Source organism: Syngnathus scovelli, chromosome 16 (genome assembly GCF_024217435.2).
Source record: "Syngnathus scovelli strain Florida chromosome 16, RoL_Ssco_1.2, whole genome shotgun sequence".
In the NCBI taxonomy this organism is placed as follows: Eukaryota; Metazoa; Chordata; class Actinopteri; order Syngnathiformes; family Syngnathidae; genus Syngnathus; species Syngnathus scovelli.
In genome coordinates this window covers 5279355-5304509 of record NC_090862.1, presented here as the reverse complement: position 1 = coordinate 5304509, position 25155 = coordinate 5279355, and the positions used below count along the sequence as shown (strand labels likewise).

The window sequence follows — 25155 nt, the reverse complement described above, 5'->3', positions numbered from 1 at the left end:
TGAGAGGTATTTATTTCCATGATTGTTGTTTCAGCAAGGCAATTAATGTGCTGTGTGTTGACAAACGTTCACAAAAAGTGATAACAATGATCTTTATTTAGGTAACCAACCATATTTTAGCACAGGGACAAAACATGGCCTTGTGATGGAATATCCCGAAGTCCTCAGTTGTTTGATGGTCTGCAAAGAAAAAATAATAGCTCTCACTTGTTTTGAACTTTCAACACCCAAAGCAGTGTCAACTTACTTGGCCCATTCAACGTTGAGAATAAGATGATCGTATCCAAATCCTGACACGGCCACAATGGCTCTGGCAGCATCCTCGCGACGGACGAAACTGATGAAAGCGAAGCCCTGCGACGTGTGTGCACGTTTAATTTCATGTTCTGCTGCTTGGAGAAACTGCGAGGGTGTGACTACTCACCTTGGACTGCCCGGTATTCTTGTCTTTGGCCAGGTAGATTCTGGAGATGGCGCCGAAGGGTCTGAAGAGCTCCTGCAGATCGGTCTCGCGCGTGTCCTCCGACAGGTTGGTAACACGGATGGTGGCGTTGTCGTCGGCTACGCATATGTTTTGGGTTATTTACACACATCTGGAGCCGTTTATTTATTTTATCTGTAGCTTACCTCTGCGGTTGGGCTGCATGGACTCGCCTCTGCGTGTACTCCCGTCCCTCAGGCTGGGGGGCACGTACTTGCCAGTCTTGCTCTGTGCGGGCTGCGCGGGCTCAGGCTCAGCTAATTTGAGACAAAATGGATGACGTTTTACGTGACTTTTTTTGGGGTTTATGGAAAATGTTAAAATGGCTAACTGCATTGGACTGATGACAAAAAAAAAAAACAACTGTCTTCCATATGTTTTCCCCACGTTAAGGTCCAAATGAAGTTTACCAAAAATGTTCCGGATGCCCTCGCAATACCTGAGCCGGCAGGCTTTTCCTTGTCGGAGGTAGACAGGCCGAGCTGCTCGGCCAGCTCCTTCTGCATGGGGCCCAGGGTGTCTTTGTAAGGACAGCGGGTGGTCCAATGGTCGCCTTTGCAGATACGACAAGACACGATCTTCTGTCCTTTCAGCTTGTTCATTGGGTCCTCATCTTGGTCTTGGGCATTCAGATCCTACAGGAGGAGACACTCATCAGACGCGTTATGCAGAATTTCCTGAAAGCGGGAGTGGATCTTCACCTCTTTGCTAGAGATGAACGTCATGAAGACGTCATCACTGACGGTGGTGGTGGCCACATTTGGACCCGCGGCGTCGAACTCCGAGTTGCCGAATTTCTTCCAATTCTGAAGGTGAGGGGGAAAAAAAATTCAGTCACGTGTGCTTCCTTTCCACTCCGCTCTGACCTGTTAAAAGCCCACCTTCCTTCTCGCCACAGCTTTGGAGGCTTTCCTGGTCTCTATCTTGATCGTCCGCACAATCTACAAATTATATGCATGTCACTTTTTTGTTTAGCTATGCCGGAAAACATGTCTGATTTACCTTAAACTTCTTTCCATCGTCGTCGATTTTATACTCTGTAAGAGTTTTGATGTTTCCTTTGATGGTTTCCTTGGGAGGTGGAAGCGTTCCTAACAAAAGGACATTGCCAGTCCGACATTAACTTTATTACCAGTTTAAACTCCGACATTTCCTTAATTAATAGTGTAACCCATAAATATATTATAACTATGATCCGAAAATACTTTAATAACATTGCTTAATGCTTACTACATTGCATTACGTCACATCCCAGACCATATGTCTGCTTTTTTTCTGCTTGCGTCAAATGTCCCACTTTCACTATTAGTATTAATGACATGCATAAAGTTTATGCCGCAAAGGGAAAAAAAAAATACACGCATAGCTTAGTGTCATGCACGTGGAAATGCTAGTCGCTTAGCTGGCAACGTCCTGCCGGCACAGAGTTACGATTGCGCATACTACTAGCATGCTAACGATTCAAGCTAGTTTTACCTTCATCTACTTCCTCTTCCACTTGGTCGGCCCAGCTGGGCTTGGAGCTGAAGGGAAGAATGGAGTAGGTTATTAAGTTTGGAGTAAATAGAAGTTAAAAGATTTTTAGATGAAAACACTCACTCGTCGAACTCGATCGACGGCATCCCGTGTGTTCAGCTAGCTTAGCTACAGGACCGTAAAGACCGGAAAAGCGCGAGGCTAACTCTGACATCACTTCCGGTGTTTGAAATAAAAAAATAAAGGCTTCCTGGTCCTCGCTTTACGACGTAGATATGTTCCTTACAGTGCCGATGTAACCTGAATGTCGGCGTCGGAGCAAAATATATGCTAATGAAGTAGAACGGCTATAAGGTAAACATGTTTATGAAAATTAATTTTGCAAATGGGGAAAAAAAGTTGTTTTGTGCCACAGCGCGTCGTACATAACATTCATAAACGTCGTATATTAAAGACTACAATACCTCAAACGTGTTTTTTACGAACGTGGTGTAAAATAAGATCAAGCTGGAATTTAAGGTAATTTTTATTTGGAAAGAACACTTTATAACCCTTACATTCCTACTTTTTAGCCTATTGAGTTAATGCTGTGATTCATGTTTCATAAATACATAGCACTCGATTGCAAATATTCATTAAAACTGTAAAACTTTTTACAATGCAAGAAAAAAACTATTTTTTAAATATATTTATTAGAAATGAACATTTCTATAATTGTACAGGGAATAATACAACAAACTTGTCCATCCTGCTTTCTCCAACAGTCAATGTAGCCGAGTCAAACATGCTCAGCCTTTTCCCTTCTTGCGTTTGAAGCCTTGCTTTGCACCTCCGCCGCTTTTCTTGTTAAACGGCGCTTTACTTTTCTTGCTCTTGGACTGAAACGCTTTACCGTTATTTGTCTTTCCACTGAAAGTTCTCTTTCCTTCAAATTTGTTCTTATTGCCAGGTCTATTTTCCCCGGCGCTCTGTTTCTTTTTGAATGGCTTTCCTCCAGGTGACGGCTTCTTTCCAAATGTTTTCTTTCCGACGAATTTCTTCTCCCGATCGCCAAATTTCTTTGCCGGTTTATCCTTGTATTGTCTGCCCGGGCTGCTTCCTTTAGTGCCTTTCTCTCGGCTGGACGCTTTATCAGCATAGGGCTTCCTCATCTTTTTGGCAGGTCCTCGAGATCCATCATTGCTTCTCCGCCTCTTGGCTCCAACGAACATATCTGAAGATGAAGGTTTTGGTAATATGCCGATTCAAAAACAAGTGCTTGCTATAGTGTAACTGTTACTAACCTTCATCTGGCTCTTCTCCCACAGCCTGCCTGTAGTACTCGGCCTCGTCGTCCGACTCCACCGCCGTTGCTGCTCGGTCGTCCTGCTCACCTGGATCCTCCACCTCGCTGTCTTTGTCCTCGTCACCTTGTTTCTTCTTGAGACCCGCCAGGCTCTTTTTTCTGTTTGCAGGTAACGTTCAAAAGCAGGTTACATAATAGTCCAAACCTGTGGCTAACATTAGTAAAGTTCCGAGCTTATCCTACTTGTGCTCCTCCTTTTGCAGTTTCTTCTGAGCCACGTTCTTCTCCTGCTTCTTCCGGCGCTCCGCTTTGGCCTTCATCTTATCCTCCTTCCTCTGTAGGATCTCCAGGATTTCCTCCTCCGTCTTGGAAACTGTGAGGAAAATTATCCTCAAATAAGTACGTTCCTTTGGTTTCGTATCCACATGAAATATCTTTTGGTGCATCAGTAAGCGTTTACTTATAGTGAAATCACAGATTTCATAAAGATGTTGTCATCCTCTGCACCAAGACTGGCGGACCAAGCTGGCCGACGGGACTTACTTGTGGAGTGATACATGATGTTTCCCTCTGCCATGCCGTCTTGTATCTTGATCAGCTGCAGAGTCATGCGAGGCCCAATCTGGACATACAAAAGCTCTGAATTAGAAAAAAAAACAACAACAAAATGTGTTTTCTTCCAGCGTACCTCCGTCAAACGGATGGCGCTCTGCTCGGACGCCATGTTGCCGCGACCCGAGTACACCTGAGGCAGCTCGGTGATGTTGTGCTCGCCGTCCTGCTCGGCTTCGCTCTCCGAAAGGTTCGCCCCTCTGAAAACAATCATAACATGGATCAGATGAGGAATTTGTACATTCCTAATGTCTCCACTTACTTTATCATCAGCTCACTGATGTCCTCAAATTTGCACATGTTGGGGAACTTCTCCTGCATCAGCTTCTTGACGCCGCGGCTCATGCCTACCGGCACCACCTTCAGGCTGCTGCAAGGTAGGACAACAAGAAAGTTTGGATTGTTAGGGTTTTGAAGATATCAGAAACATTGTCTGCGTTTCAAAGTGGTGTGATGGCCAGTCAGTACGTTTACTTTGAAAATGAATCACTGAGCAGTCAAGTTCAGAGTTTGTCATCATCTGGGCCGCCACACTCACGCAAGAATAAATTATTCTGCCATTTATCCAATAGAAAATAAATATTACAATTGGGTCATCATCATGTTCCATACTATATTTGTAACTTTGAATGTGTGTGGCTTTAAAAGGAGATAGTAAATCAACTTACTAGTGGCGAAACTCGATTTCCTGCGTCTCCTGGTTGTAGTTGAGCAGCACGCACCTCTTGATGGTGTTGAGGCTCACCTAGCGGGAAAGAAAACTTGTCATTTCTCACAAAAAACTTAAAATCTGTGCATTAAATGAGGACCAGGCTGAATAATCAGTAAGCGTTTACTTTTTAGAACTCTTCAATGGAGAACTCAGAAGACTATACTGTCATCATTTTAGTCAGCATGGTTATAAACGGAAGGCTGTAAATACGTTCGGGCGTCCTTAAATTAAAAATTCTCATCATACCTTGTGCACATTAATGGAGGGGAACATGTTCTGGAACATGGTGGCCATTAATTTGATGTGCATGCCGTCGGATCCAAAGTTGTTGAGGATGAGTAGCGGGTGGTGCGTGAACTGTTGCCCGTGCATGCGATGCTTCTTCAGTGACGAGACCACGTCTTTGACCAGAGTGTACTGCAAAGATGATAAAAATCGGCTATTGGTACCAATGCAAATTTAATACAAATTAAAAATTAACAGTCAAGTGCATCAGTGCGTTTACTTTGAAAAACATCACTTAGAAATCAAGTAGGAAAAAAAAGTGTCATCACTTGCACCATATGTTCTTCTCATGTTTAGGGTACAAACAATATTTACCTTGAGCACTTTAAAATAGAGCATGGGCCCTTTGGGTAGTCGAGCCAGCCTCTAAAAATGACAAAAAATATGTTAGCATGCACTTATTTCTACTTGGCACCAAACGTGCTTCTTGTGCTCTCACCATTGTGATGCTGCTAGGCGTCTTGCTGAAGATGATGAAGTGTGTCACTCCGATCGGCCCGGCTACAGTTACAAAGTCTTTCAACACATTCTTTTTCCGGACCTGGTTCAGGTGAGGATCATTTTGATTATTGAATGTGACAATTCGAAATGTAAGATATAGTAACTTAATAGGTCAAACCTTTAATTGTTCCGCAGTGTAAGGGTCCATGACTCTCCTGACATCCATGATGAGCTGAGCCACGTTTTTCCCCACTTGGCCCCGATGGAAGACGAACGAGTGGGGGACGGATCGGTATGACTCTTCAGCCACATGGTGGGCTTCTGCTCGAGACTTTTTCTGGTTCTTGGTCTTAAAAAAAAAAAAAGTATTGTTACACATAAACGACGTTGTAGTAGCAAGGCCTGACAGACCACGCTTGATGTTTAAACAGTAGCACTACGTTTATTTCAAACATCTAACTACAATATTAACAATCAACACATGAAAAAAAGATCATGTCTTGTTTAGTACACAGATGCAATCTCAATAATTTCAGTTTACTTTCGGCCAACTCTGGAGCTAACATGCTAGCACATGGATAAGAGGCTACTTACCTTTGATTTTCCCATGATTACGCGAATCGTAGTTTGAATACAAATAAGTAACTTTACTCTTTAGTATACAAAACATATAACGAGCAATCGACCATACTGGCTATTTATTTTTCTTTTTTAAACCGACTACACATAGAACTCTATCGAGGCTTCCATCGCCATTCCGTCCACATGGTTCCAATGTGTATCACGCACTAAATATGTCCGTGTTTCCACTTGCGCGCTTGACTGAAGTTCCTAGCTAAGGCTAACCTAATGCTCAGCCAATTTTACTAATGCTGTGACTTTTTGTCGTTGAAATAATGTGTTCATAGTCGCAATATAATATGCTTAACTATTAATGTAGTTTTAAATTAACTATTTTTTGGTTTAAAAGAAATAAATAGTTGAGTGTTACGATAATAAACTTCCGGGCAATGTTCAAAATGCAAATAAAAATACTTAACATATTTTGTGGGGCCAGAACAGTGTTAGCAATGACTATAAATACTTTATTTATATTCTTGTTACTATTTCCAACAAAACATTATTAAAATAAATTAAATAAAAGGGATTCCCATTCTGCTCATTCAAAAAACGTTGTCAATTTTTTTAACATCATTTTTATTGTCATGACCAGAAACAGTAGTTGTAACTCTGAACAAGAGCCCAGTAAATCTAATCACATTAGAAATTGAACTGCAAAACAAATGTGATCAGACTGTACTGTATATCAATTGCATTAATATAATTGGAGTGCGTGAGCCTTTCAGGCAACTTTATTTTGAGGGAGGAGACTCATCCCAAAACTCCTCCAGTAAGCAAGCAGCTGGGAGGAGGTGTCTCTTGGCAGGCATACATACTTTGTAATTAGCCTTCTCCCTTCATTCAACATCCTGCACAGGCCGTGACCTCTGCACACAAACAAGGGGCTGCAGGACGAGTTGCAGGGTGTCATTCTTCTCCATCGCCCCATCCCTCCACATTTGCCCCTGGATCATATTTTCCTAATTCACGGAGAACATCAGGCAGTTTTCAGAAGGACTGTTTGGATCCTAAAGAACCAACGACCAGAGTAAGTTTTTAATTACACAGCAATGAATGAAGGTATAGTATTCATAATGCGCTTTGATTTGGAACTTATGATGAATATTGATTTCTATGATATGGTAAATATATTGTTTTTATTAAATCATCTTCATTCAACATGATTTAAAGACATATTTTAAACTACACTCTTATAGATGTATGCGTACGCTGATATTAAAATAGTTTCCTCTCAAAAATAAATCTCAGAATTCACTTGCAAACTCCTTGAAAGTGGACTTTTTGTCTAAAGGGTTTGTCAACATTGTGCATTTACGATGTTGACCGTGACAAAGTATCCAGCTGACTGCAACATGGAGGTGTGTGTTGATTTTGGATGCCTTAGTCAGTAAATCTCTGCCACTCTTGTTTGTTGCCACTTTGCAAGGAGACATGTGGTCAGCACAAGGCACGGGAAAGTGTTTAAAACCCTTAAAAAAATTTGGCCTTGTAAATCGACACAATTGCTTGTTGCTAGGCGGAATATGTGCAGTGGAGTCTATTAAATATTGAAACAGAACAAGGCCACATTTCGCTACTTTGTATTAAATATAAACGCAACTAAAAAGACTCTTATCATCTTCTCTTTTTGTCCTTCAAAGATGGAGCACGCAACATTAATAGGACTGATTATCCTCTTGCCATTAAGTCTGGACTTGCTCCAGGTCAATGGCCTGAGATCCATTAGAGACGCCACAGGGAGTCATTCACCGAGTTCCTCGGATGTCAAAGCGGGCCGTTGCTCCTATACGTTCATCGTCCCGCAGCAGAAGCTATCCGGAGCCTTGTGCTTAGACACGAAGGCCGCCAACCAATCAGAGGTGGTGGCCTTACGGGCAGAACTGAAACGGCAGCAGGAGCAGCTGGAGAACCTGCAGACATTGCTGGAGCAGGAGGGCAGCTTCATCACCGAGATGAGAATCCTGCGTAAGGAGAGCAGCGGCATGAACGCCCGCATCGCTCAGCTCTACAGCCAGCTTCTGCACGAGGTCATCCACAAGAAGGACCAGGCCATGGAGCAACGCAGGGCGGAGAGCATCCTGCTTAATGCGACAACTCATGTGAGTAACACGATAAAATATGAATGTGGAAATTACAAATTTAAATATTTTTAAATATAAAAGGCAATTGTGAGGTTACTTCCTGGTCCTAGCATGAAAAGTTTGATCTAATGTGGATGGTGGTCTCCCATCAGGCACTGCAGGTGTCCAGCAACTTCAGGGAACTGGAGAAAAAATACGGAGTGCTTACATCCATGTTGACCTCCCAAAGCCAATTAATTACCCGTTTGGAGAGGCAATGCCAGTGTAAGGACAACTCTCAGTCCGACCCGGTAAGAACGTGATTTTCAACCCAACCCTTCTATCTTCTCTAATAATTGCAACATTGTGACCGCTGCAGATGCCGACGGACTCTCCAAAAAGCCGCTCCGGTGTGCTGCTTAATGACAGTTCTGAAATCAGCAATGATCTTCAAAGGGACCAAAGTGGTCTGCAGCAAGACAACCCTTTGGAGGCACTTCTGATTTCCAGCACCACTGTCAGTCCTTCAACAGTCCAGCCTGTCATTAACTTCCCTGTCACCAAGAGTCCAGGTATGCAAAACCGCATATGATTCATAAGTCTGGTTTAATTCCGTTTTTAATTCCTTTGTCTGCCCACCGTGATAGATTTCAGTGCTCAAATGCCGTCGGGGTCGGTGACCTCCTCGGGGGAGAGTCTTATCTCTCTGGGGAATGCCAAAACAATGTCAATGGCAGCGTGCAAAGCTTATCAGAATGTTTGAAATTACTAAGTTAAATAGCCTCGTGTGGGAGGCATTCCCCCCATACCGAACTTCTTGTTTCTTCTCCACTTTACATGAAAAAAGTGAATTCCGACAATGAAAACAAATATCGTTGTTTGCTGTGACTCAGGGCCATGGCGGGACTGCAAACATGCGCTGGAATCCGGCGAGACCACCAGCGGCATCTACCTTCTGCGCTTGCAGAGCGCCAACCGGCTCCTCCAGGCTTGGTGTGAACAGAATCATGCTCATGGAGGCTGGACGGTCATCCAGAGACGGCAGGACGGCTCCGTCAACTTTTTCAGGAATTGGGAGCAGTACAAGGTAATATTAAACCGTTCATAGACGTCAAAGATCTGTTTTAACTGGCATTTATTTTGGATTTCTGTGGCAGCCAATCCAGTTTATTTTCCGTTTGATGATGTCACTATATTTCAATATGGATCCTCTGATGTATTACAGCATGGCTTCGGGAACCTGGACGGAGAGTACTGGCTGGGCCTGGAACATCTCTACTGGCTTACCAAGCAAGCCAAATACAAGCTGCGTGTGGTTCTGGAAGACTGGCAGGGCCGGCAAGCGTTCGCCGAGTACGACAGCTTCCGGCTGGAACCGGAGAGCGACTGGTACAGACTGCGCTTGGGTCAGTATCGGGGCAACGCCGGCGATTCGCTCTCGTGGCACAACAACAAGGCCTTCACCACTCTGGATCGGGATAAAGACGCCTATACAGGTTCGCTTTGTTTACGTCGCTCACCTACGCGGATTTGAGGCTTTATTACTTTCTCGGGGTTTTGTCGGCAGGTAACTGCGCCCACTACCAGAAAGGAGGCTGGTGGTACCACATGTGCGCCCACTCCAACCTCAATGGCGTTTGGTATCGGGGCGGTCACTACCGCAGCCGCTACCAGGATGGCGTCTATTGGGCCGAGTTCCACGGCGGCTCCTACTCGCTCAAGCGGGTCCTCATGATGCTCAAGCCCGTGTAATTTCTTTGCATCACACTCGTGGGAGTGTGTGCTTGCTCGGTGACGAGATCGCCCTTCCCCTTTTTGCTGCTTTCAAGGTCCTCCACTGACATTCGCTTATTGAGTTACTGCCGTAACTCCCGCCGTGTGATATATTTTTTTCATGAGTTCAATCGTGTAGAACGCAATAAATCAAATGACCTAATAAATCCAATTTGTTCAGTCACCTGGAAAAAATGGATACATTATTTTCAGACTATTGTCCCATTTTCTCATCACCTCAATAAATGCTAATGGTTTATGTTCTATTATATTTTCTACTTCATATTATTCTTGATTTTTATGATACATACGCCATTGTGCAATCGGCCTCCTCCTTTTTTTTTTAATTTTTGCTGCTTAGTGTCATGACTTTGCCTCATATTTTCAGTTGTCATATTTCCTACCATATAAATCTAAATGACCCCACCCTCAAAATTGATGATTTTATTTTTTAAAAGATTCCCTAAATCATCGCCGATTGCTTCACAACCTGCTTTTTTTCAACCAAATTTACGGTTTCTTGTGAAAGAGGGGGTTGACGCCTTACTCGCAAGCTTGTGCAATTGAAGCTAGACGAGGTGTTATAAGGAGACTCGCTGGGGAGCTTCACCTAATAGTCCTGAAGATCGCCATCATATAAACTATCAAGAGTCTCTTCATTTATTTCTGGAAGGATGGCGCTTCAGATGTTGGTGGCCGTCCTCCTATGGGCTGCATTATATGGTGAGTTTTAACAGTGACGTTGAGGACATTCTCTCTAAAAACAGCACTTTAGGGTAAAATGTTTGAAGACATGCTCCAAGATTTCCCTGACAAACATCATTTGTTTTGTTTTGTGTTTCAATGTATCCTGTTAAATGTTATGCGCCCATGCATAAAGTTGACCTTTGCTTCTCCAGCTGATCCAGATCTATGGGAACAAGTTACCGAGATGCAACTCTCCTGTGAAATTTATCCCATACTGACTGAGATGATTGACATTAGGGATATGCCGTCTACTCAATCAGTCCACAACTGTTTTGCCCTCAATTTCCATTTTGACAGGAAGATGTCTTTCTTGATCACAGTGCTAAGAGTCCCTTCCACGGAAGTGGAACTGCCACAAGGTTATTATCATTATTATTATTTTTATTATTATGATTATTATTATTATTTTAACTGCTGCCAGGTGAACGTATAACTTAAATTGCATGGACCAAAATATTGGGGTCACAGCTCTTTTAATTGAGTCATTCTAAAAGTTATGCGTGAGCGCTCTCTAGTGTTTCACTAAAGAATGACAGCCTAATTCTGTTCTCTTTAATTAACACCTCGCTCGCTGTTTTTCCCTCGATGTCAGTTTGTCCTCTAGCGCATTCGTACTTTAACTTTGCTGCCACAATATCCAAACCCTGCTACGAGAACATTACTCTTGTTTGGGACGAGCTTTGGAGCGAAACACACAGAGGCCGTGACGTGAAAAAACTGTATACTGTTGCCAATGGGACTCTGAACGAGTGGGGCGCAAAAGAAGAATGTTACTTCTCCCGTGAGGCATGTTATGTTCTGCCTCCCATTACATTTTACAGTGAGTATAGTGGATCGACACAATATGATTTTTAAAAAATGTGATAGAAATAACATTTCATTCAATTTGCAGATACTCCAGTTAATGTGTGGGTATATGTCAAGCCCGATTCTGCTGCCATGTTGGAGGACAGGTTTCACACTCTTATTTGTGGCATTACCATGTTGAGGCGTATGCAATACCTGACCATCAGATGGCTGGAAGGCGGCAGAATCATAAACATTCGGAACTCTTCAGTGACCCAGTGGAAGATCTCATTTCCCTTGGTCATCAGGATGAAAAGAGAATCAACGTACACTTGCCAGGCTGAGTACATGCTGGACGAAAAAGTCACCCAGCGGGAAGCTTCCATTAAGCTCACAAGTGAATGTAAGCATGCTCAATCTTTTCGGATGCAATGCCATCACTCTTCTGCTTCTTCTCTTGAGCATTATTACGCAAAGCTCTCTGGAATGGGGTGTGCGAGTCTACGCATATTTTCCCGATAGCAGGGTGAAATGTTGAGCCTCCACTTTTGTTTCTCTTGCAGCCCCTGACAGCAGTCCAGTCCCCGACAGCAGACCAGTCCTTGTGCCAGTCATTATAATTTGTGTGTTGACATTGTTTGCAGTCCTCGCCCTGATCTTTATCTGTATCAGCAGGAAGAGAAGAGGTTTGCACAGTTTTACGGTCCAAAGTGACAATATTGGGTTGGAACAGAACAGGCTTGCAACATAGATGATTCAGACCGTCGATTTACTCAATAATGTGGCTCGATTTAACTTTTGAGCTCAGTGTGCTGAGGATTGCAGGAGGGGTGGGACAGGGCGAGCTGGATATTATTCAGTAAACTTGGAAAATGCACAACATCGTTTGAACAACAATCTCTTACAGGTTTTTTTAAAAAAAACTCTATAAAATATATATGTTTAAGATCATATTTAATATTTTGTTTTGGATAGATTATTCTAGAACATCAACCTCCACTTTAATACTGTAAACTCTGGTTGTATTCTATTGAATGTACCACTTCATTTTATTTTATTATTGTATCAATATTTGATTACTGTCTTTTGAACTGGACCATTTGACCAAATTACGGTTTCCATACACGTTTCATGAGAGGCAGGCACAATGTTCTCAAATGCTAGAAGGTACAATAGATGTGTGTATCCATTTATGCAACAGAATAATTCATGACTTCCTAGGAATCTATTAGCAAGTAGATTTGTGAATAAATTTACACTTGATCTTCATTATTTTCCTATAGTACTTACTTTTTCTGACATTTTGTAAGTGAATTTTCTAATATAAAATGTGTGCCTTGGCCAAATAAAGTTTGGGAGGAAATCACTGCTGTACATTCCCATGTAAAAAAAAAAAAAAAAAAAAAGCATAATGACTACCAATGTGTGTTGCTTTGACCAACAAATCAGAGGACAAAATAAGGCTGACGTCATAGGGGCCAGATTTGCTTTGAAGCCAATCAGGTTAAAGAAACTGCCGTTGCTACAACGCCTTCAAACGTGGTAGATACAATTGACACGAAAGCACGTTGAGAATAAAATCAGATGAGGAAAAAAACAAACAAAAAAAAAACCATTCCCTTACAACAAGTGTCCCTAATGTGGTGCCCTGCACGTGTACGAGCCGAGTGTCACGTGATAACCGACGTGCGCGTCAACGCACAGCACGTTCGAGGACGCGCACGCCAATGCAGGCGGGACGTGGCCTCGCAGTCAAACTTGCTTGCGCTGGCCCTTTAAGGACTGAAGGATTTGGGAGTGACGCGGATATGAAACCCAGTTTAGTTATCCTTTTTTTCTGCGCTATGAAAAATATTTGGACAAACTAGACTAACGGCTGTCAGACGGCTTTAATTAGCCAATTATGTTACCGGTTTACATGACTTGTTGAAGGAAGCGAGCGACGCTGCAGAAAGGGCGACGATCGGCCAGAAAGTCTTCCTCCGCCCGCCTTTCGGGGGATTATACTCTGAGAACTTTGGAGAAGTTCTTTGTATTCGGGGCGGTCGAGAGGGCTTGGCCAGCGGGCTGAACATGGACTGGGGCACGGAGCTTTGGGTGAGTCGCTGCCGAATAAGCAACGCGGCCAGGACGACTCTTGCTAGCTTTTACGTGTGATTTAATTAGCTTCTTTTGATTCCCCGACATGGTGCGTTCATGGTCACCGCCGTTTTGGACACAGCGAGTTTTGCAAATTGAAGTCCACGTTTGCACGATGACACACACACAATTGCGGGTCATTTTATTAGGTACACGAGATGCATTTGATCTATTTTGGACGGAGAAGGTCGTGCAGGTTGTACCTAATTTAATGTCCGAACATCACTTGCAGAGCTCATCAAGGTGGTCGCGTCACCCCTTTCAAATGTTTTGCACTTAAAAGCAATTCCGTGCATGCACCTTCAAGGTGTCCCGCAGGGATACGTTGCAAGCACAGGGAATTGTGTGGTATTTCCTTGTTGACACTTGGCTTCCATAGAGATGACACCACATGCTCGGTGTTATTTTGATTTGAAAACAACCTTGTATTGTAAATCACACGCGTGTGCACTTTTACCGTATGATGTAATCATTGTCATTCAGGCGTAAACATTGGCAGAAAATGGGGACAATAGCTCAATAATAATTGTGGTTATGTGCGAACAACTGTTCAACGCAAAACAATTGCTTCTAAAGGTGACTAGACAACTGCAATTGTGTACTGGAATGTTCTCAATAGAGTCGAAGTGTTTCCTCTGACAGTTTTTTTATCTAGACGCTGTATAAACAAATAAACAAAGTATGCGTATTTAAAAATCTATTCAGAAAAGTAAAGCTGACTCCTCTCTCAGCTTATCAGTACGACACTGATACCATTGGTTCAACATATGAAGGCCCTGTTTCCATTTCTCGTCATTGCTCACATGGCCTAAAATTGAGACGCATATGCCCTCTAAGCACTTAATAGGCACTGAGTGCTATGTTGCCACATTTTCTTGTGTGCAGTTTTTCCACACTTATTCCGCAAAGTACATTCTTTTTACTGGCGGTCAGATAATTCGTTCTGTTAGCATCAGGCCGTTGCATCTCGTTGCAGCTCGTAGCAGCTCGTGAGAACGAGACACCAGTAAGACGGTATAGTAACGTGACGTCACGGAGCCATTTTCCTTGACAGGCAGAATTGAAGAGAGAAATGCTGCAGCCTCATTACAGCCTTTCCCCCTCGGGCCACGTTTCCCGTCCCTTTTTTCTGTTCGGCGTGCTTGTGCAACAGCCTAATTAGTTTTGCCCTACTTTGATTGGACGGCGGTAGCGGCAGTGTGAAGAGCAGGTTCTTTAGCTCATTTAGGTATTTGCTGATCCACATGCTTATTTGTGTTGCCCCCACCCAAAGATTCTCTCTATACATTTGTTTCTTCTATCAATTCTAAGTTATAAGTTAGTTCCTTTACCCCAGTGTGGAATCGGGCGTCCATTGCTCACTGGTTAAAAGGTTATAACACTGTGATTATTGATGCTATTCATTAGCTCGCATTTTGGTTTAGCTTTAAGCTAATGGCCCTAAATTCGGACTCCTTAAGATACCATAATAGCAGTGTTTGCCTTTCTTTGGAATGGATTAAAAAAAATATATGCCTGTGAGTAATGTTATATTGTTTGTCGACATATGTTGCTTCACTATTCAAATGTGTTGCTAAAGAGTTATCACACTGTGACAAATTATGCTTATTGTTAGCCTGTCTGTGCTGTTTTCGTTTTGCATTGTGTGTCACATTAAGTAGTAATGAATTAAAAATATATTTATATCAACATAATTGAAACTAATAATGAATCCACTACATGATTTGCTGCAAGGTAAATGGTTTTGAAGAATAACTAGGAAATGAACCAGTTGCTGGTTTCATGAATGTTTACCTCAAGAGTCACTTGTCTGGCATCTGATCACACTTTAATCCCACTGCTATTTAAAGGTACGTGGTGTTCAAGACCAGTGCGGCGGCTCGTGCTAACCTGATAGCAAGCGCTAACAGTTATGGATACAGATAGTCATGAGCTGTTCAGGTGTTGCAAGTCACCTCTCTGTGAATGAACTCATCTATGGGGAATATATAAATGAGAAATGGCAGACATGTTGGCCTCGAAAACCCAAATCCTTGCGGCATTTCTAAAAATAATAATCTCATAAAACTGTGACACACAATGATGCGGCCTTGCTGTCTGAAAATGTTCCAGACGACATAATTACTCGGACCGTGAATGAATAGCATCACATGTTGATGTTTCATGCTCGTAGCCTCAGGCCGATTGGTCAGCTAAGACTAAAATTGCTCAGTAGGACTCATCCACACAACTGACCTTCTTTTTAATTTGAATTTTTTTGCTATTCTTCACCGTACTCAGTTGGGCGGGTGAACAAACGTTAGTTGGATGACCTTTTGTTTTAGGCCACAGTCTTTAACCTTTTACTCTGTTCTGTAATTAGCCCAAATGTCGCCTCCGGAAGGGCGGACAAGGACTTGTCCGGGTTCCCCTCTTCAGTTTTCCACCCCCTCTCCCTCCCACCTTCTCCTCAATACTATCACTCGTCAGAAATAAATCCCGGGAATCTCCCGTGAGAGACGATCATCGTCACTCGCTCTTGACAGAGTTGCCTGAGCGTAGCCTTTTATGATGGAAATCAAATTCCACCCGGCAGAGAATGTCGAGGTTTGCCGCTGACATGAAACGCAGTCTTATTTTACGCTACATTTGTCGTCAATTTGCCGTCGTCATGCGTCGTATCATAGCAAGTGCTTGCAGGCATCATTATCATAATAGGAACACAATATGGAAGATATTTTTGGAGACACAAATAAGCTTTTGCTTGTGTGGGCTTTTTAGATTCTTTGTGTGTCTTCAAAATAAAATTATTGTTAACATATGTGTATTATCGAACATAATAATGCCCTTGTTACTCGCCAACATTCCGTGTTTCAATGTCATGGCTAGCCCAAGCTAGCGACATGAAGCTAACTTTGTTTCATGCTGCTTTAGCAAATCAAGTGGTCATGTTTTTTTCCTTAAATCATTACACGGCTGATCTGGTCATAATAATCTCTCTTGGTTTGGAACAGAAACGGATTTAGAAATTTGGACTGGCTCAGTAATTTCGAACCCGGTGATACTTTTGGGTTATGTCTCAAAATTCATAATTATAACCTCCTGAAATTTTTCCATGTCCCACTTTTGTTTTTGCTTCGGTAACCATGATACTTTTCGACCAATTTGATTCCAGCATCCATTCACATGGTGTTCTTGTGCTTCTTTGAGGCGTCCGTGTCGCGTTTCCTTGCGACCAAATATGGCTCCTTTCTCGATAAACAACTACGATTCTCACTTATGGAATGCCGGTGTTGAACTGGGCATGAGGAAGTGCTCAAGTGAGTCTGCGGCTTGATTTGCCGGTTCCTTTATCTTTGCCGGTGTTCTGTGGTTTCCTTTCCCCCCAATTCGTCATGGCTTGTCATTTAGGCGTGAACTTCGAATTGCACCAGTGACATTTCGCTCCATTTGTGAATGGAATATTGGACAAGCAGCTGATGCGGACAAACTTTTTTATCCGTGTTTTAACTTTAACTCTGCTACATGTGCTTGGAATGTCTGCAGCGTAACATGAAGCAAGATTCTTGACAGCATTCCAGCCAGAGCAACATTAACTCAACATGAATCACATCCTGCAGCGAGCGTCTCCTTTCCCTAATCACTCCCTTGTGTTCTATTTTAAAGATTTTTTTTTTTTTTTTTTTAAGGACCGATGTGACGTCATCGAGAAGCACACGCACTCCGGGTTGGAGCTGGTGGAGAAGTATGTGAAATTTGTGAAGGAGAGGACGGAGATTGAGCAGAACTATGCCAAGCAGTTGAGGTGGGCCTTGTCCTTCTCTTGGATCATCTCTTTCGAAGTGTGTGTGAGCTGTTTATGGCATGTTTGTCTAGTCCCATGACTCTATCGGAACACACTGGCCTCATTCTCCAGCTGCAGTCCCACTGCTCCCACTCGCTGAGCATGCGCTGAGGAAGTGGGAGCAGACGAGCACATGACACACAGGATGTGGTCAGAGGAAGAGTGAAATGAGGAAGAGGACCGGCATTTTTTTGAATTTATTTATAAATTCCATACTGTGGTTGACAAGTCGATGAGTTTCCTCATGTGATGTCATTCGACTTTTACTTTCATTCACCCAAACTTCCTTATATTGCATCCCCATTGCAAAACATGATAAATATATAAATGTGCAGAAGTATTGGGACACACACACGTTGGATTAAAGATTGCTTTTTGTAGGATTCAGTCTGGAATGGGAGGTTGCATTGAAGGTGTCCCAATACTTTTGTCCACATTGTGTATGTCGTGGCATTATTTTTGAATCGTTTTTTGTCTTATTTCAGGAATCTGTCCAAGAAGTTTAATCTAAAACGGATCGGCAAGGATGAGCCAGATGTCAGGTGAGCTAAAGTAAAATAAAAATGACACTCCCAAGCTAATTTTTCACAGGGCGCTAACGGCTTTAACCGACAAATCTCTTATCACGACTTCCCTCCGAGTGCGTTTTCTGAAATCCTCATCGCCGTCTGTTTGATCTTTTCCTCCGCCACGCCCTTTAGGCTCACCAGCTACCAGTCGTTCATGGAAGTCTTGAACGAGACGAACGACTACGCGGGCCAGAGGGAGGTGGTGGCCGAGAATATGCTGATGAACATTTGCGCCGACCTCACTAAGTACCTGCAGGAGCTCAAGCTGGAGCGAAAGTCGGTCAGTAGTCAATTTGACGCAATTAAATAGATTTGTGGGAGAAAGTATTAAGATACGCCACTTTTCCATCAAATCATACTTGGATGAGAGCTATGTGGAAGAACCGATTCAAATACTTTTTTCGAGAAAGTTAACTTCCTGTAGGTGTGTTCCAATATTTGAGTCGATATAAAGGGGCGGTTGACGTGCGTCACGGTCATGTGGATATTACGAACGTTCATTGAAGTGGATGTGCAGTGATGTGGCGTCTCTCGGCGAGGAGTCATTCCTTGGCTCCGTCTCGACGGATTATCAGACTGAAAGCAGACAAGACGTCTCTGGCCGACACGCTGGCATTTGTTCTTTCCATTTTTTTTTTTCTCCCCATCGGATTGTCACTATTCACTCCCGCACTTACACACGGCTGCCCCCCCCTCCCCGGTTGTCACATGAACCCCCCCCCCACTCAGCCCCCACCCTTCCTTCCCCTTTCGCTGACTCTATTTTTACAAATGTCTGCAGTATCTGATGGAGGCCAAGAAGGCCCAGCAGGCGTTGGAGAGCACCAACAAGCAGCTAGAAAGCGTAAGTGTGGTCTCGTATTGACACGGCATTGAAAAAGTAAAAGTTCATGACAGATTTCATCCAGTCCGTACATTCTAAACTCATTGGTTGCCATATAGTCAAATCTTTATTATTTTATTTTATTTTATTAAACTGGGTTCTTCACTTTCCAGAGTAAAAAGCGTTTTGAGCGGGAATGGCGGGAAGCAGAGCGAGCAGCGCAGAACGCCGAGAAGACTGATCAGGACAATAACGCCACTAAAGCGGATGTGGAAAAGGTGAAAACAGTTAGAGGAGTTGAATTGTCTTGAGTCATGGCACTTATGATGTGTCTTCTTCCTGCGTGTTCTCGGAAGGCTAAGCAACAAGCTAACATGAGAGCGCACGTCGCAGAGGAATGCAAGAACGACTACGCCGCTCAACTTCAAAATTTCAACAAGGAGCAGAAGCAGTTCTATTTCACCGACATGCCGGTCATTTTTAATGTAAGTTATTGGGGAGGCAATTTCCCCTGCAAGCCACCCTCTAGCTCCGCCAGTGGCAGTAGCGTCATCCACGTTGAATCAATATACAAAATATGAATATCATTTTCAAAATTGTTGTTTGCATGAACCAGAAAATGCAAGAATTGGACGAGCGGCGGATGCGAAAGTTGGCGCAAGGCTACATCTTGTACTCGGATATAGAGAAGCAGGTGATGCCCATCATCGGCAAATGCCTGGATGGCATCACCAAAGCCGGCACCAACGTCAACGAGAAACACGTGAGTCACTTTCGACCGACTTTGAACAAGTGCAGAAAAGTAAAAGTCAGATGGCGCTCGCCACTCAGGACACCATGGTGGTCATCGAGCAGAACAAGTCGGGCTTTGATCGGCCCGGCGACGTAGAATTTGAGGACTTCAGTCAAGGCATGAATAGGACGTCGTCAGACGGCAGCGTGGGAACGCCCAAAGGCTCCATTGACCATACGGTTAAAAACCGAAGCAAAAACTTTTGGATTTTCAGCAAAAAGTCCAAGGTAGGATTTTGCATGTCATCCAAGCGCACATTTACCAATATTTGATTATATCAAGTTGAATATCAAGCGAAACTTTACATTTATTTCAGTACAGTAAATCAAAGACTATTTGAATCGAACTACAGAAATAAATGAAGGTTTCTACGATATTCATAATTAGTGGGATGCAACTATAATGCAGTAGCGCAGCAGTCAACTAGCGGGCGGCTCCTTGCATGGCGGGCCAAGCCGGGACGGACCTCGCTCCCGTTCTAAACCTCCACAGCATGCAATTTTTGAAATCATAATGCCCTTTTGCACCCCATAGTGTTTCTAGATCCCACCTGTTTGCATGATTGAGCCCCCCCCTCCCCTCTTCAAGACCCCCCCCCCCCACCTACACACAGGTCAAGCGGCAGTCAAGCGTTGTGCTGCGCTTGTGCTTTCAGAGCCGGGGACAACATTGAATTTTTCCTCGGCAGGCATCCGCAAAACACACTGCTTCCATTATCCTTGGCGCTACAATCGCAAGCATTGTGAGGACAAGCCGCAATGTTATTTGCCGGGTCAGTAAAACGGGACTCGGGGGTCAAGTGGCGCTGGCAAGTGGAGAAGCTGTTAGTTCGTAGCGACGACGTGGGGGGGAAAAAAAAAAAAAAAAAAACATTCGCCGCTTGCGCGAAACTCTTCCTGCTCACCTACGCAATACTGCCACCTACAGCACTGGAGTGGAACGACGTCACGGTAGAGGGATTTTTTATAATTATCAATCCGCATCGGTCACGTGAAATCGCTCGCTCTTCCAAGTCACATGAGTAATCACCCCCCCTCCATCACCCACGCCCCCCCCCCTCCCTTCTATTCACAGCACTAAATGACCCCCTCTGTATTTCTTGTTTGCTTGTTCAACGCCTCTCTCCGCTCAGCATGTCTCCCCAGGCTGCGCTCGGCCATGCATGTGTGTGTGTGTGTGTGTTGCTACGTGTCATCAGTCATGCTCTCCTAATTAGGCCCGAAGCCAGATGAAGAGCAAGCTCACTTGAAGGGACTTTCTGGGTCTGGCAATGAAAGCACCACTTCTCCTGTATTGCTGGGTTTTTATTTCTCTGAGCTCATAAACCTCGCTTGTTTGCTCGCTCGCTCGCTCGCTCGCTGGTGTGTGTTTGTTTGCTGCCATGTTGCCAGGGCTCAATGTTGTCTTCTTGCTTTGTATTGGGCTTCAAGGTGTTGACGGTGTCTTTTTCTTTCTCTTGTCATCTTGTTTTGTCTTTTTGTCCCCCCCTCCCCCGTCCCCACCCCTGCTGTACATCGACCCGCCTGCTTCCTGCTGTCCCCCCCCCCCCCCCATCCCTATTTCCTGACCAGCTCTCCCCTTCCACGCTCCCACCTTTCTCCACCCCTCCCGCCCCCTCGCCCGTTAACGGACCCCCTTCCCCCAAGTTTGGCCGGGACCCCCTGTCGTACTGTTTGAAGGAGATCAATAAGACAGTCAAACCCAGAATCTCGTCCTTCCGCACACTCAGGAGATCGGTGAGTCGGTTGGGGCCTGCACAGCCTATGTCGCTCCACCTAAGCACTACTTTTGTCTTATTGTATTTTCTTGCTGTGTGTGTTTGCTGTACAGTTTATGGAATGTTCCTCACATCACGTTTGCATAAGACACCATTGCACAGGCTTCTTTTTAACAACACTAAGCATGTGTTCCAAAAATATATTTTGCTTCCTTCTCTTTTTAGAAGTTCACACCAGAGAGGATTTCGGTAATATGGCACGCGCTGGTTTGCAAAAGCGGGTGACTCATAAAGCGGACACCTTCCCAATGCAAATGCTCATTTGGTTATGATAATAAAAAGGAAAAAAAAAAAGAGCAAACAAATCTGACTCAGTTGCTCAACAACTTGTCCCACAGCAGTTGACATGATTTTATTTATTTTTTTTGCATTGAAAAGGTGGTCACTTGTTGGTGGAGGAGAGGACACGCAATTGGTCACGCTATGAGAAAATTGGACTTCTTCGGCACTAGGGAACATGAGAAAAGAGTGTTCGGGCCACACTGATTACAAGGAGAAATAAATCGGTTGTAGTGCCGCAGGAATATGGATAAAAAAAGCAATTAAATGAAAATAATGTACGAGAGAATTTCAGCGGGTGAATGTCAGTTGGATTCTAATCATGGCTGTATTCACATATTTTTGTCAAGAGGTCGTAATAGCTCTTGTTTTTATGTTTTAATTTTCATGATTCTCTGACTTTTTAAAGTTTGTATTTAATCAATGTGACCTTATTATTCTTAAGTAGATAACAAAAGCGGCAAGTTGAAGGTTCGTCTCATTATGGAACATGACAATGAAATATGTTGATTTCAAATGAAAATAAATTCAAATACTAGATTAACACTTCATGAGAATAAAGTAAAATATTATATAAAAAAATCCATATTTATATACATTTTAAAATACCCAATATGTTTTTTTTTTTCATTCAAAATATTCTTGTAATATCGCTTCTTTTTTAAAAATCCAGTTTTCAGTGTGCCCCTAACATTCCCTCATCCAGCGTGACCAACTGTGCCCAGATTAACCTTTTGTTTTGGAAAGTAATCTGATCTCCAAACGTGAGAGCCGCCTTGGTGTTTTTTCCTGACTGTGTGTGTGTGTGTGTGTGTGCTTGTTTCTTTTCTGTATGCTCCGCAGCGTTAACGTTGACATCCTGTGACCTTTTTTGCAGCCGGCGGTCACGGAGGACTTCACGCACCTCCCTCCGGAGCAGCGCAGGAAGAGGTTGCAGGAGAAACTGGAGGAAATTATCCGAAGGTTGCAGAAGGAAATCGATCAAAGGTCTGCACCCGTCCGTTCATCTCCATTAGGGCTCCCCCTAGTGGACATCGTCTTAATGGCATTGCGTGAGTGAGTGAAACTTATCAAACTCTCTCTCTGTCTGGCTGTCAGTGAGGCCCTGGAAAAGATGAAGGGTGTTTATGAGAAAAATCCTGATCTGGGAGACGCCGGCAGCCTCTTACCCCAAATCAACCATACAAATCTGAATATAGAACGCCTCAGGCAGGAGCAAAACAAGTATGAGGTAATGCCGACGTCAGGGCTCGTCTTATTTATTTTGCCCTGTAATAGGTAGATGGGCCATATTCTGAATTATTAATCTGAACATGAAGTATTTGTAGCAGCCTACTGAGAGAGGCAATTAGGCCTTTTAGTTTGACGGGAGCAGGTACAAGGTATTACCTTGTCGGAATTAAGTTCACCCACAGGAGCTTAATCGCACCGCTTGGCTTTTTGGTGGTAATTCTAAATTGCAAATCAACACTTAACAAGACAAAAGTGTTAAATGTGAGCTGTCCAAATGGACATGCTATTTATATTTTTATTATTATAATTATTATTTTTTATGATTTGTATTTATATGCTATTATTTAATGCTATTAAATGCCATGGCGATGCTTTTCCAGACATGGCTGGCTGATGCAGGCGGTCGAGGAGACACACCACGATACAAATCTCACTCCTTCAACAACAGCGACACTCACGAACCGCTTAGGTGATTTGCATTTTCCACGCACCAGTGTTTGACCCATTGAGATTGCCTACACACCCATGTGTGTGTGCGTGCGTTCTATCCAGCCTGGATGGAGCACACTCCGATGGTGGCACGCCCGACGCCTCCTCCCACGCCATCTATGCTGAGTTTGATGATGACTTTGAGGATGAGGAATTGGCGGCGCCCATCGGGAACTGTACAGCCATGTATAACTTTCCCGGTATGTCGCTAGCTTTATTACTACATCCCCCTTGCTACAAATAAATAACAAAAATGTTAGCAATCTGATTATCTTTACCCTTGGGAGCGATATTTCGAAATGTTCATCATCAAGGTTGTGTCTGTGTCGCAGGCGCCAGCGAAGGCACCATCGCCATGCAGGAAGGAGAAGTGCTGGCCGTGGTCGAGGAAGACAAAGGCGACGGCTGGACTCGCGTCCGTAGGAGCAACGGGGACGAAGGCTACATCCCGACATCCTACGTCTCCATCTCGCTCCATAAATGACGCACGCAGGCGAAAGCAACAAGATTGGACTCCCTTGAAAAAAAAAGATAAACAGTTAAGGGAGCCATCGTGAAGATTGTAAAGCGCTTATGGGCAGGACCATAAGCGCTATCACGATGTAGGGGAGGGGAGGGGGCGGGGCTCATGCAAATGTTGTCCCAAATCGGTAAAAGCACGGTGCTAACAACGTGTGTTCCACATGGTTTGCTCTTCTTGTTATCCCAGTTAGGAAAAACGTTTTCGGATGAGTTCTCGGCATCACTTTACATCAACACACGGTGACGCATTTGCTTCGAGTCAAGTTTCGGACCTCGATTGTCTCGGTGCGTTTTCATTTTTGGTTGACAGCAGACAATCGCAGAGCATCGTCCAAGCTAAAAAGACACAGTGGTTTCCCTTTGCTGTGTTTTCTACTACATGTAATTTATTACAAATGTTTTATGTCCTTTTTTTTTTTTTTTTTAATGTTCCGCTTTGAATTTAGTAGTTTTTTTCAAGTTCTTGCACACGCAGCGGAGAATGTAGTCACAAAAGGGAGCAGAAGTTGCAAAAGTAGTGACTATTGTATTTATGTAAGATATACTTTAGAGTCACAACAAGACCACTATTGTCTTATTTAACCTTTGAAATTAAGATTTTTACAGTGTGATAGAGAAGTGAAAGACGCTAATTATTTGTAGTGCGTTGCTCTTAATTGTCTTTATACACTTTTAAGTTTGTTCTAAGCTACGTTTCGGAGGAAACATTTGTCTTTGGTGCCTTTCAGCTAAGAATCATCAACGCTATTGTTACACATGTCCATATTCACCACTTTTGCATTAAAGTTATTTTCCTGGTTCAGAACTAAATAAATCTGGAGCACATTTTAAAGTTAAATGTGTGGTTCATACTCTTACATTCTAATTTAATTTTCACATTTGTATGTTTTAAAACCTGTTAAGTATTATGTATTATAGCTTTTCTGGAAGCTGTTTATTGTTTTTGCTGGTTTTATTCATTTAAAATTTATGCTGTGCTGTACGGAAATAATTTGTCCATAGTCATAGTAGAGAACGCTTGAAACATATCGACCGCTAGATGGCACTGTTGTATCTTTCCACATTAAGACTTACAGTAGCTTTCACCGTTTTTCGCGTGTTTATTTCAAACAGGTCATATGCATTTTGTTTTTCAAATTGCTTTTGAAATTTATCTCCCAAAATGTGTCTAATTCCAAACTGAAACACTTAAAACAATATTTCTCTTGAGTGTATAAATTCTAAAAAGATTCAAATATCCTCGCTGATGAATAATCACTATACCATGAACATCCAGAAGTTAATGATCGGAAATCGAATGGGAGCTCTCCACCGGGTCGGAACATTTATCGCACACAAAGACTCAGGGGAAAAAAACGATAAAGGGCAACAGCGTACACTTTTTTTATTATCCATCGCCAAAAATGCATTACAAGTGATTAACGTGTCA

General features: G+C 43.2%; 5 protein-coding genes across 7 annotated transcripts; 3 read left to right on the top strand and 2 right to left on the bottom strand.

The window, feature by feature from the left end:
* Positions 1 to 78: 78 nt before the first annotated feature.
* On the bottom strand, positions 79 to 2201 carry eif3g (eukaryotic translation initiation factor 3, subunit G). Its single transcript, XM_049745608.2, has 10 exons — positions 2081 to 2201; positions 1958 to 2004; positions 1484 to 1572; positions 1363 to 1422; positions 1183 to 1287; positions 921 to 1116; positions 628 to 738; positions 425 to 561; positions 248 to 354; positions 79 to 180 (listed from the first exon to the last, which is right to left on the bottom strand). Exons 1-10 carry the CDS (start codon positions 2101 to 2103, stop codon positions 165 to 167), a joined length of 891 nt encoding a protein of 296 aa, XP_049601565.1. The 5' UTR covers positions 2104 to 2201; the 3' UTR covers positions 79 to 164.
* Positions 2202 to 2465: 264 nt separating this feature from the next.
* On the bottom strand, positions 2466 to 6089 carry ppan (peter pan homolog). Its single transcript, XM_049745508.2, has 12 exons — positions 5887 to 6089; positions 5471 to 5641; positions 5291 to 5392; positions 5167 to 5217; positions 4813 to 4983; positions 4523 to 4599; positions 4117 to 4224; positions 3931 to 4054; positions 3786 to 3864; positions 3486 to 3615; positions 3241 to 3401; positions 2466 to 3170 (listed from the first exon to the last, which is right to left on the bottom strand). The coding sequence occupies exons 1-12, from the start codon at positions 5899 to 5901 to the stop codon at positions 2746 to 2748; spliced, it is 1614 nt and encodes a 537-aa protein (XP_049601465.1). The 5' UTR covers positions 5902 to 6089; the 3' UTR covers positions 2466 to 2745.
* A 627-nt stretch (positions 6090 to 6716) lies between these two features.
* On the top strand, positions 6717 to 9941 carry angptl6 (angiopoietin-like 6). Its single transcript, XM_049745532.2, has 7 exons — positions 6717 to 6940; positions 7554 to 8012; positions 8147 to 8284; positions 8353 to 8545; positions 8867 to 9060; positions 9199 to 9469; positions 9541 to 9941. The coding sequence occupies exons 2-7, from the start codon at positions 7554 to 7556 to the stop codon at positions 9723 to 9725; spliced, it is 1440 nt and encodes a 479-aa protein (XP_049601489.1). The 5' UTR covers positions 6717 to 6940; the 3' UTR covers positions 9726 to 9941.
* Positions 9942 to 10298: 357 nt separating this feature from the next.
* On the top strand, positions 10299 to 12645 carry icam1 (intercellular adhesion molecule 1). 2 transcript variants are annotated; one of them, XM_049745603.2, is made up of 5 exons: positions 10301 to 10469; positions 10646 to 10852; positions 11086 to 11313; positions 11386 to 11682; positions 11843 to 12645. In XM_049745603.2, the coding sequence occupies exons 1-5, from the start codon at positions 10421 to 10423 to the stop codon at positions 12028 to 12030; spliced, it is 969 nt and encodes a 322-aa protein (XP_049601560.1). In that variant the 5' UTR covers positions 10301 to 10420; the 3' UTR covers positions 12031 to 12645. The 2 variants fall into 2 exon arrangements, 1 of the variants encoding a protein (XP_049601560.1); XR_011088367.1 differs by lacking the exon at positions 10646 to 10852 and having other exon boundaries at positions 10299 to 10469.
* Positions 12646 to 13019: 374 nt separating this feature from the next.
* On the top strand, positions 13020 to 24558 carry trip10a (thyroid hormone receptor interactor 10a). 2 transcript variants are annotated; one of them, XM_049745500.2, is made up of 15 exons: positions 13020 to 13376; positions 17087 to 17202; positions 17727 to 17783; positions 17943 to 18090; positions 18592 to 18654; positions 18807 to 18911; positions 18990 to 19118; positions 19250 to 19396; positions 19465 to 19653; positions 20998 to 21162; positions 22360 to 22469; positions 22581 to 22713; positions 23096 to 23184; positions 23268 to 23404; positions 23537 to 24558. In XM_049745500.2, the coding sequence occupies exons 1-15, from the start codon at positions 13353 to 13355 to the stop codon at positions 23686 to 23688; spliced, it is 1764 nt and encodes a 587-aa protein (XP_049601457.1). In that variant the 5' UTR covers positions 13020 to 13352; the 3' UTR covers positions 23689 to 24558. The 2 variants fall into 2 exon arrangements, with proteins under 2 accessions (XP_049601457.1, XP_049601458.1); XM_049745501.2 differs by lacking the exon at positions 20998 to 21162 and having other exon boundaries at positions 13022 to 13376.
* Positions 24559 to 25155: the final 597 nt, after the last annotated feature.

What these genes read in the sequence shown, in the direction of transcription:
- eif3g (XM_049745608.2), bottom strand. Translation starts at nt 2,103, where the DNA reads ATGCCGTCGATCGAGTTCGACGA. An exon ending in GGAAAAGCCTGCCGGCTCAG is followed by an intron (nt 739 to 920) that starts GTATTGCGAGGG and finishes GTCTCAAATTAG; the next exon opens with CTGAGCCTGAGCCCGCGCAG. An exon ending in AGAATACCGGGCAGTCCAAG is followed by an intron (nt 355 to 424) that starts GTGAGTAGTCAC and finishes CACACGTCGCAG; the next exon opens with GGCTTCGCTTTCATCAGTTT.
- ppan (XM_049745508.2), bottom strand. An exon ending in TCTATTTTAAAGTGCTCAAG is followed by an intron (nt 4,984 to 5,166) that starts GTAAATATTGTT and finishes TCATCTTTGCAG; the next exon opens with TACACTCTGGTCAAAGACGT. An exon ending in CATCATGTATCACTCCACAA is followed by an intron (nt 3,616 to 3,785) that starts GTAAGTCCCGTC and finishes TTTTCCTCACAG; the next exon opens with TTTCCAAGACGGAGGAGGAA.
- trip10a (XM_049745500.2), top strand. Translation starts at nt 13,353, where the DNA reads ATGGACTGGGGCACGGAGCTTTGG. An exon ending in CTAAAGCGGATGTGGAAAAG is followed by an intron (nt 18,912 to 18,989) that starts GTGAAAACAGTT and finishes TGTTCTCGGAAG; the next exon opens with GCTAAGCAACAAGCTAACAT. An exon ending in CCAACGTCAACGAGAAACAC is followed by an intron (nt 19,397 to 19,464) that starts GTGAGTCACTTT and finishes CTCGCCACTCAG; the next exon opens with GACACCATGGTGGTCATCGA.
- icam1 (XM_049745603.2), top strand. Translation starts at nt 10,421, where the DNA reads ATGGCGCTTCAGATGTTGGTGGCCGTCCTCCTATGGGCTGCATTATAT. An exon ending in GGAAGTGGAACTGCCACAAG is followed by an intron (nt 10,853 to 11,085) that starts GTTATTATCATT and finishes CCTCGATGTCAG; the next exon opens with TTTGTCCTCTAGCGCATTCG. An exon ending in CATTAAGCTCACAAGTGAAT is followed by an intron (nt 11,683 to 11,842) that starts GTAAGCATGCTC and finishes TTTCTCTTGCAG; the next exon opens with CCCCTGACAGCAGTCCAGTC.
- angptl6 (XM_049745532.2), top strand. Translation starts at nt 7,554, where the DNA reads ATGGAGCACGCAACATTAATAGGACTGATTATCCTCTTGCCATTAAGT. An exon ending in CCCTGTCACCAAGAGTCCAG is followed by an intron (nt 8,546 to 8,866) that starts GTATGCAAAACC and finishes GCTGTGACTCAG; the next exon opens with GGCCATGGCGGGACTGCAAA. An exon ending in GGAATTGGGAGCAGTACAAG is followed by an intron (nt 9,061 to 9,198) that starts GTAATATTAAAC and finishes GATGTATTACAG; the next exon opens with CATGGCTTCGGGAACCTGGA.